This window comes from Nyctibius grandis, chromosome 15, assembly GCF_013368605.1.
Source record: "Nyctibius grandis isolate bNycGra1 chromosome 15, bNycGra1.pri, whole genome shotgun sequence".
Taxonomy (NCBI): Eukaryota; Metazoa; Chordata; class Aves; order Nyctibiiformes; family Nyctibiidae; genus Nyctibius; species Nyctibius grandis.
In genome coordinates, this window is record NC_090672.1 from 9048511 (window position 1) to 9062182 (window position 13672).

The following is a 13672-nucleotide window of genomic DNA, read 5'->3' on the forward strand; positions in this document are numbered from 1 at the left end:
CGGCGCGCGAGCCTCGGCCCGCCCCCTGCGGGCGGGGGGGGCGGGGCCGGGCTGGTCCCCGCGCACGTGACCGCGCGGCCGCGGGCGCCGGGGGCTGTTGGCGGGATGGGGCCGGTGCGTGCCGTGGCGGGGCCGACGCTGCTCCTGCTCCCGCTGGCCGTGCTGGCGGCAGGTACGGGGCTGAGGGACGGGGGGGTGCGCCCTTCCCTGCGGCCGTGCCCCGGGCAGCCCCGGAGTGAGAGCCTCCGGGCACGGCACGTCCCGCGGCTGCTGCCGGGAAGGGCCCGGGCTGAGCCGTGGGAGGTTTGGGAGCCTCGCCGCCGCGCCGGGGCTGGTAGCCGGGCGGGACGCGGCGGAGGGGGTGGCCAAAGTGCCGGCGCTGCGGGGAGCCCGGTGCGAGCCGCGGCGGGAGCAGGTCGAGCTCGGGGCGGGCCCGTGCGCGGTCGGACGCGGCCCCAGCCGGGGCTGTCGCCGTGTCTGCCGAGACTGTCGTCACCTCGGGAGTCGCCTCTTGCCACCCCGGCTGACGGGGGTCTGTGCTCCCCGGAGCCCCAGCGAACCCTTTTGGAGCAGGAACGTGGAAATTCAGGTCCCAGTTTCTTTCCCTGGGTAAACTGGGTGGGAGAGGCTCCCCACAAACAGGGCAGCGCTTGTGCTGGCTGTGTTACCCTGAGCTGTCACCTGTCCTCCCTGAAAAAGACCCCCAGACCCTCTTCCATTCCTTGGTAGCTGCGAGGGACCGTGGAGCAGCCAGGCGAGCAAGCGTGCCTGTAAGGGTGAGGTTATTGCGGTGCTGTCTGGTAGCGGCTGGCAGGAGCGTGGTCCTGGCCGTTGCTCGTGGGCAGTGTTTTACCTGAGAGACCCTTTGGGTCAGGGCTGCAAGGAGCAAAACAGCCGTATCGGGGTGTCACTGCTGTGGCAGTGACGGCTGATCAAGAATGTGTGGTGTTGTCCCCACTGATAGAACCTGTTCACCCTGTGTCCTGTGGGTCAGCAAAGACAGGGCACTGTGGCCTGAAAAAGCTTTATTGCTGCTTCTCCAGTGGGCTGCAGCCTTCTGTTGTGGTTGAGAAGATGGAGGGATGTTGTTTCAAAGGCCTGTTTTTTGGGAAGTTCTGTATCCTAGATAGAGAATAGACTGACTGCTTAAGTTGACAAGGCCCTACCAGCTTAATTGAGTTTAGGATTAGATCCTGGGTTCATTCAGAAGTGACCCTTCTGTCTATCCTGCCTTTGCTCTCCTTGGGGACTCTTAAAATTATTTGAACCTCCAAGAGACTGAGATCAAAGTGTTGGATCTCTGAAGGAGCCCTGGTGCCCCTGAAGCTGGCGTGAGTTATCCATCATATCTACTGGGGCTGTACTTTCAGCCCAGGCCTTCAAGAGAGTTTAAATGTTTCCCTGATAGAAAAAAATTACCCTAGCTATTGGGCTGCTATTTCGGCAGCCGCTGTAATGTCAGGCCCTGATCAGTAAGCACTTAATTACACACTTAACTTCATTCATTGGTGATAACTCAGCTAGTTGTGTGGGTGTAAGTATAGGCAGGTTTCTTATAGTAATTTTTTTTAATGGAAGCACTTCTAATTATCACAGCCAAGATTGAGATGTAATGTTTTGGAACAAATCTGGTGGAAAGCTCAAAGCTGAGCCTTTTTACCTAGCTGCTCTTTATTTTTATTTCCCCCTCCCAAGGTGTAGTTCTGAGGCAATCCCAAGAGCCCAAAGAGCTGTGGGGCTATGTGCAAGTTCGAAGCAAGGCCCACATGTTCTGGTGGCTCTACTATGCAAATAACCCAACCAAAGACTTCACAGAATTACCTCTCATCTTGTGGCTTCAGGTAAGGTTTGGTGAAAGACACTTCAACAATAATTCTTTCCATCTGTGCCTGGTCCAGTCTGACAGGTATCTCGCAGCTCTGTGGAAATGTGATTCAAAATTGCCCGACTCTAAATGACTCATCTTGTGAGTGAGGTGTTCAGGTTAGGAAGAAATAATGAAAATATCGTTCTGCAGTTGTGGGGTGCCCTCAACTAGGGTGACTTTCATCAGGTTAAACGGCAGAAATAGAAGTTGTTCTTATCTTTTGTACAACAGTAGTGCTTTTTGTGCCAGACACTACAAGTACATTATAGCGTCACTGTTCCTTTCCTGGAAAGCTTACAGTCTAAACAATGCTCAGAGAGAGCGAGTAGATAAAATAATCAGAGATTTAGAAAGATTTTTAAAAGGAAACAAGTAAGAAAGACTCTGATTGTTTAGAGATCAGTCCCATTCAATCACTGTTTGATAAAAGCAGTGGTGTGTGCTCCACATTCACCTCCAGCAGTACATTTCAGAAGTTAATGTTGAATATAATCACTTGATGACTTGGTCTTTTTCCTTCTGGGTTATTTCTTCAGAGTGAAATGCACATGCTCTACATGCTGATAAAACTAATGACTTGCAAACCTCTGTAGACAGCTAACTTTTGCATTCGTGTTAAGGGAATAAGGGGAAGGGCTTTGAAACTGTGCTCACATAGCATGCAACTCATTAGACACTTTCACAAGTGAGCGACTGCTTCTCTGTTTAAATTCTTGCTTTCAGAAATGGCATGTGTACGCATAATGAAAGACGATGAGGAAGAGAGCCTTCTTGGCAAATTAACATGTAGTACAAAAGCCTTTTTTAAAAAATTTACGATCTGTCGTTATACTTACTGCCTTGCCTTTATTTTTCTCCTCTCTGTCATTTCTATACCATGCTGCCTTTTAACTTATTTGTCATTTGGTATTTCCCCACAGGGAGGTCCGGGAGCTTCAGGCTGTGGGTTTGGGAACTTTGAAGAAATTGGTCCATTAGACAAAGAAATGAAACCAAGAAATACAACCTGGGTATAGTACATAGTTCAGCTTCTAATTACTGATTGCAAGTGTTTGTTGCTTGTGTAAGCAGATGATTGCTATGCAAAATACACAGAACAGTTTAAAGTTCAATAGAACTATAATATTTCATCTTAAAATAGTGTGGTTAATAAATTGGCTTATAGGAGTATCCTTGTAAAGAACTGAAGAATAGACCTGTTAATTTGATTTGATGGAATATGTCTGGGCTTCCATGAATTTGTGAATTGCAGATGTCTGGGAAACTGAGAGCAGGGAAATTCAAGCTGTTATTTCAGATCGTAGCTTCATTGCATACAGTCATAGAGGTTTTTCTGGATGGCCAGTAACATATAACCAATGGCTTGTAATTGCAAGTCTAGTATGGCCTTCTAGGGAAAACAAATTACATCTGCCTGTGAAGGTGGAAGTTTATTCAATGAAATGTATTTGTGCTCTGAGCTACCAATAGTCTAACTACTGTGTAGTTTCCTAGATCGTACGGGTGATCTGCCCTTGGATCACTGGGGTTTCTTGGGTGCCTTATTGCAGATTAGGCAAATTGAAGGACCTTATGTTGTACCTCTTTATTTGTGAGCCTTGCTGCTTTGAGCAATGCTAGCTATCAGTGTGCTGATCTATTGATTTTATTTGTATGCTTGTAACTATACAGCTATAGCATTTGCTATAGCAATTTCACAAAAGCCCAGCAACCCAAAAGAAAAACTCTCTTATTTTAGTTTCTGACAGACAAGTCTCACCTGTACCATTCTCGCTTTTGGACTTGCACCTAATTTTTCTGCAAGTTCTTTCAGGGCCAGAGTTTCGGTGGCTCAGTTAAACATTTGTGCCATCAAAACTAAGATTTGTGGTGGTGCTGAACTGAGGTTTCACGCAAACCTTCTTTCTGCTTGTACAGTTGCAGGCAGCCAGTATCTTGTTTGTGGATAATCCTGTGGGCACTGGATTCAGTTATGTGGATGATTTTAGCTTGTTTGCCAAAAACCTTACCACAGTAGTTTCTGATATGATGGTTTTCCTTGAAGAATTCTTCACGTGTAGAACAGAATTCCAGGTAAGTGATTTGAATTCTTGGTTAGAATCATATTTTTCTTTGCTTTTAAACAGATCTCAAAAGCAATTAGTGAACAGCCTTCCACATGGGCAGTGTTTGCTACTAGGTAGCATGCATTTGGTGGGAGTCAGTGCAGGTATAACCTCTGCCTCTTATTTCCCACAATTCAGGAGTTGTATCTTGAATTTGATGCTAGTTAGATAAGCAATGGGTGGATTATTGTCTGTCGTGCAATCCGAGACGCATGTAGGATCACGGCTGTTGCTAGTTCCAAAATACTGAAGTGCCTTCAGAACTTCCCGCAGTAATTACACCAGGACATTACAGAAATCTTATCTGCAGTGTAGAATCAGAAAAATATCCAGTGTTTGATAGTGAGAGGTGAACAGCCAGTGCCTGGGTTCTGTGGGACATGGAGATGGTTGGAGGTATCTTCTGCCCAACAGGTTCATTGTGTGGCTTTTCTCTCTCTCCAGACCATCCCATTCTACATATTTTCTGAATCTTATGGAGGTAAAATGGCTGCTGGCATTGCTTTAGAGTTGCATGAGGTAAGTAGTTGGAGGATGTAGTTCACTTTTCACTTTAAAACATGGTGTTCTACAAGTACTTATATTTCCTGGAATATACTGTCCCCGTTTCCTACTTGAGACTGCTGCTTATTTTTTTCACTTAAAGAAAACTGGTTCTAGAGTCATGAATATATAACTAAAAGTTTACTATTTTTTTTTTTGTGGTTTGTTTGTTTTTGTTTTTCTCTTATTCACCAAGGCTGTTCAAAAAGGGATCATAAAGTGCAATTTTATGGGGACTGCTCTTGGAGACTCATGGATTTCTCCTTTGGGTATGTTTAAAATCCTCAGATTGTGGGTGGTTGTTGTTGTTTTGTTCTGTTACTTTTTTATCATTCCATGGGTACCTAGAGTCAAAAATGCCAGCCCTGCCTTAAGTGAATTAACTCTCTAGCGAGTGTGGTAAATCAAAAAGAAATACTTCAACATTGCAAGCTGTGATTGAAGAATCTACCTGTAGAAGGTATCTAGATTATGAAAAGTCAGAGAGCAAAGTCAGTGAGAAGCATAGTTGCATTTGAAGTGGGGTGGTGGTGAAATGTCCCTATCCTTGAGTCCTTATAAACAAACTTGTTATAAAACAGGTTTGGTTTATAACTAGATTTTTTCCCCTGTAACTTTTGCAAACAGTTCAGTTTAGACAATGCCCATTCACTAGTCAGATCTCCCCCCATGTTCTAGCAGTGTGCTGCAGTGTTGGGGTAAGAACATTTTGGTAAGAACGTCTGTTGCTTTAAGTAAATTTCACTGATTAATGTTTAGGGGGTTAATGACATTGCAGTGCTTTTATTGGTTCTCAGGATTTGTAAAGAACCTGCTCTGTGGTACATAACCTTTGGGCTAAACTGAACTGACAGTACCTTTATACTGATTATTTCATCTACATATATTTTTGTCACAATCATTCTTGCTACAATAAAGGAAAAGTAAAGGAAATCGTATGTCAAAAACTTAGATGTTTGAAATTTGTTCTGTTTCTTTAGACTCTGTGCTGTCTTGGGGGCCCTACCTTTACAGCACTGTAAGTACCTTATTAAACTCTTGGTCCTCACCTGATTATTTGTACTGCCATACAGTATAAATGGATGTTGATTTTTAAGGTTAGCTCTTAGCCAGAATAAAGCCTCAAATGCATGGAGACTGTTAGCGAGAAATGAATGTGAAATTACAATTAAAATTGTCCTCTTTTGTGTTTATCTTCCAGTCGCTCCTTGATGATAATGGTCTAGCAGAGGTGACTGCTGTTGCCAAAGAAATAATGGATGCAATAAATAAAAATCAATATGGGCTGGCCACTGAGCTCTGGGGCAAGGCTGAAAGTGTCATTGAAGAGGTGAGATCTTCTTTGACGAGCATTAATAACTAACTGGTGCCTGGGGAGGCACACAATTTCAGGTTATCCTTTCTATGAGCACTGTGTTGGCGTGAATCCTCCAACCCCCTGCCCAGTCACTTTTGCCAGTATATGTTTTATCCCAGTGCTGATGTAAAAGAGCTGTTGCTGTGCAGCACTGTGTGATTGTAGGAGGCAGTGGGTGGGGTGACCCACATGGGCTTGCAGTATTGCATCAAGGTTTCAACCTGGCACATCACTTAAACAGATACTTAATTTTTAGCATGCAACGAGTCCCATTGATTTCTATAGAACCTGGTTTCACCTTAAATGAGCTACATCTCCTTGAAACCTTTGTTTGGAATATCAAAAACTGCATCCAGCAAGACACAAATTCCAGGTTAAGCATAGATTTCTATTTAAAGAACTACAACAGGTGCACAGGATGGAAAGGAACCTCAAGTTATGTCCTGTCACTGTGGGCTGCTGCAGTTGTTACTTAGCAAGTTCCAGCTTAAAAGACAGGCAGAGTTTTGCTCTTGTTTTTCGTGTTGAAGTGTTGCTCCAAAATCTCACTCTTTCTTGTGTTTTTGTTTTAGTACAAGTAAGGCTCTGGCTTCCTCAAACTGAAAAACTAATCAGGAGCTGCTTTCTTTTCTTGCTCTTTTGTTTTGTTTTGTAACTGACAGTGCCTTGCACACAGTTGGTTTCACTTCTTACTGTTTGGAAGGAACTTGTGGTTCCCATTTTGCATTTCTCTTCATGTCTGCTTGTCATCTCCTCCCAGCTGTGATAGTGCTGTCAGGGTACAGGCACTTCAGCTCTTCTAGGCTTGCTGTTGTAAGCTGATTTCTGACCTATGCATCAGAACTTTAAAGATTCAAAAATTGAATAAAGCAGGGCTTCAAGAATCTCGAGTAATTTCTCCAATGGCAACACTGATCACACTTGTCCTTTGCATGCAGGCAGTCTGCTGTCTGCATCAGAGCTGCCATTCTAATTCTTGGACTCATCCAGATGTTAGCAGTTCCAAGAGAGGAGTGGCTGATAAGTATCGCCACGTTCTTGAGGAAGCATTTGAGATTTTGAAGGGTTGTAGGTTGTGAGGATGTAGAGCAAGAGGCAGTGTCAGGCTAGACGAGATCTGGCAGAAGACACCGTCTGAAAACATCATCTGGGGTTGCAGGTCTCTATATGAGTAATGATAATCTGCAGTCATTTGCAGGGTGTAGGGCTTCCTGTAACTTCACATCTGTTTCAGAGAAGTAAATAGCATCTCTGGCACAACCCACGTGTGAGCAATACAGACTTGAGAAAACTCTTCCCACTTCCCAAAGCAAATGTAGAACCAAAGTTTTTCCATAAGTATCTTCTTGATGTGTAAGTGAAGTGGCAGGTCACAGCGTCCTTTATTTAGGACTGACTTATCTCTTTTTTTTCAGAAGAGAGTCTGTTCCTCATATCTGAGAAATGTTTTTGTTACAGCTTTACTGAAATTGTCTTGCGTTTTCAGAACACGAACAGTGTGAACTTTTATAACATCATGACTCAGGATGTTCCAGAAATGAAATCAAATGAACAAGAAAATCTCCATCTCTGTAAGTTGTATTTAAGTATTTGAGCTTCTGTGTTTGCATTCGTGTACCTTCAACTCTGATAGTGGGAACAGCCTCAATTTAGCACATCCTTAAAATGGGGCCTTCAGATCCAAAGGATATTGATATTCTCCTGAGCCAAACTTGTTTGCTCTTGCATAAATAGGGATAAATAGGAATGTGGAACAACCCTTCTATAGATTACACCTCCACCTATACATCCGGCACAAATTACTCCAAGGAAGTAGTCAGTATAATTGCGACATAGTTTTATGACCTTTAAGTCACTTCCTCTTAATGTCTCGTTTCTATCTTCAAGCTGGGACACAAAAATGTCTCATCAATATAAATAGTCTGATTAGACTCTTTGCTCCATGATGTTTATGTATCCATGTGAAAAACAAATGTATAGAATTTATTTCAAGCTCTTTATCTCTTTGTGTTGGCTTCAGCAGGGAAGGTGAATGGCACAGTTAAGTCCCAAAAGTTAAGCATTGTAGCTCAAAAATAACTGGTCTGTCGAGAAGAAATCATGACTAAAGCAGAAGCTGGTCCCCTGAAAAAGTGCTGTGTTAGCCAAAAGTAGAAATGGATGGTTGGGTTCTTCCCATATCATCCCCTGACCTAAACAAGGGTTGACTTCAGTGGTTTCTAGTAAAAGTAAGCAAATCTCTCTCTGTGGTGTTGTATTTTCATTAGAAAAGTGTTTGTTGGCCATGACTGTAACACTGAAAATTGTTGTCTATGCAGGATAACTGATTAAATGTGCCACTAATCAAAGTGGGTTCTTTCTTTCTCAGTAGGACTTTACCAACGCCATGTCAAAAATATGCATAAGGACAGCCTAAATGAATTGATGAATGGACCCATCAGAAAGAAGCTAAAAATTATTCCTGACTGTGTGAAATGGGGAGGTACTTTCCTGTCTGCTAGTGTGGATCTAATGAGTGCATTATTGCCTTTTACAGCATTGCAGTCTGTAGGAAGATACTTCGCTGTAGTAAGCAGTCACATTAAATTGTCACTATGCTTGGGCCTAAGAAGAGGACATATTCTCAGAAATGAACATGTAATGGGGCAGGCCCATGGCAGCAGTTGTGGTTCTGGTTCCGGTTCTGCTGCTTGTATCTTTAGCCAAGCAGCTAAAAATACAGGGAGAGGAAGAAGATCCTCTGTGTCTCAGCAGCTGGTTTCTGTCTTTCATGCAATCTTGCTGAAATTTCTGTCAGTTTTTTTTTCTGCCAGAAATCTGGTATAATATAATGCTGCGTGGTGTGGAGGGGAGGGCGTAAAACAGAAATTAAGGCTGAAAGGACTGATGCCAGCACGCTGAATGTGTATAATAGGAGCCAGAAGCCGCAATGCTGTGTGTGAACTCCAGTGGGAGCATGGCTACTGTCTTGTTCTCTTTAGTTACTCAGACTGATAAATCAGTGGCTGAAGCTTTGGGCTAGAACTGCTGGGTTTTTTTTATACAGCCATGAACTGCATTTTAGGACCCTTAGCCAGTTGCTTCTGTCCCAGCTTGGGGATGACATTCTTCCATCAGTTAAAATTTGTTTTCTTTCTGGTTCCAACCAGGTCAGTCCAGAGATGTCTTTGAGAACATGGCTGAGGACTTCATGAAACCTGTCATTGATATTGTTGATCAGCTTTTGGCAGCCAACGTCAATGTTACAGTCTATAATGGGCAGCTGGATCTCATTGTTGACACCATGGGTAAGGGACTTCTTGACTGGGGTTGGGAACAGAATGCGTGACAAGTAGAACGTGAAGTTGCCAGTAATATTGGTACCTGGATCTCTCCAGTCTTCTGTGCAAATCTCCTATCTAACTGGCAAAGCTTATATACTACAGTCATGAATGAGCAGCTCTTAGTATGTTTTGTTTACGTTCCTCTGAGAGAGGCAATTTCTTTACTGCCATTATACTGTTGGGAAATGGATCTGCAGCATCAATAATTGCTTGTTTCAGTGAAGCCCATAAGTAAGTAGGTAGCTAATAATTCACTGAATTCTTCTGGATAGACATATATAAGTATGTATGTAATGAAGAATGAGGATAGATGAATAAATATATGGAGAGTACCCTCTCTTCTCCTGCTGTGCCTTGAAGATCCTGTTCTCTGGGGATTTGTGCGCTATACAAGTCAGCCTTCACTGAATGGCCTGCAGCAGAGAGCATGGTGCTAGGTGAGATGGAACAAGGGTGTTGGTAATTAATCAGGGAGGGTGCAGTTGAAGAGAGGTCACACTTGCTGCTCAGTAACATGTGTAGGCACCTGCATGTCTTGGCCACTCAAGGGCTTTGTTTGTCCCTTGTTGCTTACAAGATGCAGGCTTGGTCAAGTGGCAGTTTGGGAGCCAGGCCAAGTGTTGCTGGAATGCCTCATGCTGTGAAACTGCCATGCTCTCTTCCATTCACCTTTTCTTATTGATTTAAATAATCTGCGGTCACACACTGCGCAAACATCTTTCTGTGTTGTGAAAGGCTTTATCCTTTGTCTGTCTCTGCCCACTTAGATATTCAGATGCCCTTCATGAACAACATAGCAATCAATAAATCAGGAAACAGAGTATTTAGGCTGTCAAAACAGATCAGGAGTTAGTGGTGCTCCAGTTTATCACATTTTGAGCTGCAGTTCACATGTAAATTCTCCCAGTAGTTCAGATGTAGGCTAAAGCTTTGTTCCCTTTGGTGTCCTGGAACACTAACTCTGCTGTATTGGTATCTAGTACAGTGGGCATCCAGCTGAACTGGGACTCCCAAGTTGCTATGTCAGTATCGGTAATCAAGCATATCTCTTATCTCTAACAGGCCAGGAGGCATGGATCCGGAAACTGAAATGGCCTAATTTGGACCAGTTCAGCAAACAAAGGTGGAAGGCACTCTACGTGTCTCCAGAATCCACTGAGACAGCTGCTTTCTACAAGGCCTATGAGAACTTCGCTTTCTTCTGGATTCTTAAGGCTGGGCACATGGTAAATAATACACTTCGTGGGGTGGGATGCACCATTATCAGCAAGAAAACTGAAGATGCATATATGCTTGCTGTCTGCTTCCTTTATCGCAGCTGCTTACCATGTGCTCTCATCCCTGTGCTAGGTACCGTATGATCAAGGAGAGATGGCACTGAAAATGGTCAGGATGGTGACCCAACAGCAGCACTAGGGAAGGGGAGACCAGCTGGTATGGCTTCCTGCCGAATGTCAGTGCCCTTGCAGAATGTGAGTCCAGGATCATAAGCCACAGGAGGAACGATGGCTATTTGCACCCATAGCCTCTCTGATCTGGCTGATAATGTGTGCGAGCACTTACAGAAAGGCATTTTTTTTCCTTGAATGAGATGTTGCTTTTGAATTTGTTAGCTGTGATTTGCTGCCTTAACACTGTTCATAATGACTCTTCCAGAGGGAAGTCCACTGTCATAAAAAACTGGCTCTGAGTCTTTGCCTTTGACTTGGAAGGATTTTGTGCTTTTGTAAAAAGCTGCCCTTCCCTGAATGCTTTCTTGTCTGTTCACACACCAAGACTAAAACTGATTTGAGTCCCGATAGATTTGCTGTTTGTTCCTCTCAGAGAGCTAACCTGTTTCATGAGGCCGTGGAATGTTCCTTCCTTTGTCCTGAGGCTGCTGCTTGAGTCTCCTGGCTGGATTACAAGCTGAAGACATGGAGATGTGAGGATAGAGGACCTGCCCCAGAGGAATTACAATCTAGCTCATCTTGATGAGGTGCCTGAGTTAGGATCCAAGATTCTTCACACTTCCTGTGCTATGGAGAGAGAACACCTCCACAGAGGAGGATTTGACCTTTTTAATCTGACTGTTTTATTCTTGTTTTCATTCTCTTGAATGACCATTACCCCGACTTTGCCTTTTAGCCTTAACACCTGAAGCACATCCAGCAGGAATTCCTGCTTTCCTGTGTGCTGAAGCAGGAGCCCTCTTAACACCCTTGTCTGTGCAGAAGAGAGTCCTAATGGACAGAAGCCTCTTAAAACCTTATGAGCTTAGCCTGGAGAGTGGAAAGGAAAGCATTATTTGAGCAATAATAGTATAATTCTGAAAGATAATAGCAGTGTTTAAAAGAAGGATATACAAGCTAGAACCAATATCTTGATCCATATTTTTCTAGAGTTTTTTTTAAGTCTTGCAGAGACCATTATTTTGAAAAATCTTGTTTTATATAGTACACAGTCAGGAGGAGACTTGGTCAGACATCATTTGACTTCTGCTATTGAGCACAAAGTGACTGTTGTTTATTGTCTGATAGGCGCAACAGCTTGTTCCAGCTGTCAGGATCCTAAATAAATAGTAACACCTCAATTACTCCAGCAACTGAAGCTGTCATGAAATGTCTGATAGTGTTGGCTTAGCAAGGACTGAGGCATAATGCTACGTAAATACACATGCAATCACCCAGCAGCTGGAGTATTGGCACCTAATTATTGCTTTCCTTCTTCATGTTCTCTGCCTGAACTGTATTCTTGAGAATTTTAGCAATGCGAATCCAGATTTTTTTTTTTAAACATGGTTTTCAATAAATGCAATATGTCTAATTCAGCTCTCTTCAGCATCACATTGATTTGACTGCTTGAAAATAACGTCTTTTCTGCTTTGGCTTTTCAGTGTAAAGCTCCTGCAAATGGGGCAGATGCAGTCACACTTGAGAGGGAAGGGCACAGGTCTGTGCTCTCCCCCATGGCTGCATTGCATGATGAGGAGCACATGCCCTGGGGACTGCAGCCCCTCCCATCCTTCCCACAAAGCGCACTCCTTCAGAGCATGAAGGGCAACCCAGAATGGCTAGGCAGGATTAAACCAGCGATTGTTTCTGTTCTCTTTCTGGTTGAACATTAGATGAAGAAGAATAAGAGGAGGGTCCTAGAGGTGTGTCAATCTGCTTATCTGCATTCTTGGAATATTTTAAAATAACTTGCCAAGCAAATAAGTTTGTCTGAGCCTGGGCAGTTTGAGTTGGTGTGTAGTCCTGAATCCTGTTACATACAATAATTTGCATTATGCCTAAATAACTAATACTATAGGGCTTGATAGAGGGAAAGAAATGTGAAGATGATATCTCCAGAAAGCAACATTTACTGCTGTTCTTGTGCTTCCTTATAAAACGGGACATTCATTCACATTGCATAGAGCTTGTGCTCAGTGGTAGGCCCAAGACCTCTGTTTCTTGTCCTGCTTTATTTTAGCTTCTGCAGGTTTTCCTGTTGGCAAAGAGATGGCCTATGAGGAAAAAAGATAGTTTCAAGAAGGCTAGTGGTAATGATTTGTTGATTTTTAGGGGCTATCCCAAATCTGAACATGTTAGAATAAAAATACTTGCCCATGGAGACAGGCTCTTAAATAGTGTCTATTTAAATGCAAACCACAAAAAAGCAGTAATCAAGGAATTATCAAGGAAGATTCTTTCCTTTTATTTCACCAAAGGCTTTGTAACTGGTGTGTCACAGCTCTAGATCATCACAAAGATAGGTCACCTGTCCAGCAGATGCTGTAAGAAATTGGTTGCTTTGAAAGGAGTTCAGGTCCTGCTGTGTATCTGATTAGCAGTGACATACTTTGTCCATTTTGATTTCCTGAGTAAGCTATTTTGAGATAAGGGCTGTCGCTTGGCAAACCCATTAGAATGACATTTAAATATTAATAAGATTTCCTACAGATGCTGGACCAGTCAAAAGAAAACACCCCAGCGTTTGTATTTGATCCTCTGCCAGCTGCAGGCTTTGATTGCGTAGGTAGCCTGAGAGCCACTGACTTACTTTGCTCACCATCAGTTGAGGATAATTTTCATAGAAACAAATGCAACTGTGTTTAAAATCAGTAACTCGGCACTGCCTATTCAGCATGAACAATTTTGGCTTTCTGTAACTCTACCTTTTCTAAGCCAGAGAAAGAAACCTAAAAGTTTTCCACTATGTGATAAACAGGTGTCTTTGTGTTTTTCTTTTCTATTTTGCTGGATCTGGGAGGATGTAATGGGGAGGGGTCACTTGATGCATCCGCTGTGCCTTAAACCAGTGTGTTCCAGTGCCTCATGGTCATCGGTGCACAGAGAATATGGGACGGATGGACCTTTGATCTAGCTTTTACAGCTGTTCTTACGCAGCAGAGGTTGAGACTGTTGTGGACAGATGAACGCAGGAGGCAAGAGATCTGCCCTCTTTGCCACCATAGGGGTGTCTGTGCAGGCACAATATTTGTGTCTAATGTAAC

The 13672-nt window shown here is 43.4% G+C and overlaps 1 protein-coding gene across 3 annotated transcripts; it reads left to right on the top strand.

The window, feature by feature from the left end:
- The first annotated feature begins 63 nt into the window (after positions 1-63).
- SCPEP1 (serine carboxypeptidase 1) lies at positions 64-12004 on the top strand. 3 transcript variants are annotated; one of them, XR_011049247.1, is made up of 14 exons: positions 64-172; positions 1696-1841; positions 2788-2877; positions 3785-3940; positions 4417-4491; positions 4712-4784; positions 5496-5533; positions 5717-5845; positions 7359-7443; positions 8241-8354; positions 9022-9159; positions 10258-10421; positions 10546-10667; positions 11020-12004. XR_011049247.1 is itself a non-coding variant. In XM_068413281.1 (13 exons), exons 1-13 carry the CDS (start codon positions 106-108, stop codon positions 10609-10611), a joined length of 1341 nt encoding a protein of 446 aa, XP_068269382.1. In that variant the 5' UTR covers positions 64-105; the 3' UTR covers positions 10612-12004. The 3 variants fall into 3 exon arrangements, 1 of the variants encoding a protein (XP_068269382.1); XR_011049248.1 differs by having other exon boundaries at positions 11071-12004; XM_068413281.1 differs by having other exon boundaries at positions 10546-12004.
- The last annotated feature ends 1668 nt before the right edge of the window (positions 12005-13672 follow it).

Coding starts and splice junctions, on each gene's coding strand:
- SCPEP1 (XM_068413281.1), top strand. CDS start 106: ATGGGGCCGGTGCGTGCCGTGGCGGGGCCGACGCTGCTCCTGCTCCCG. Junction 5,846..7,358: donor CTGAAAGTGTCATTGAAGAG/GTGAGATCTTCT, acceptor TTGCGTTTTCAG/AACACGAACAGTGTGAACTT. Junction 8,355..9,021: donor TGACTGTGTGAAATGGGGAG/GTACTTTCCTGT, acceptor GGTTCCAACCAG/GTCAGTCCAGAGATGTCTTT.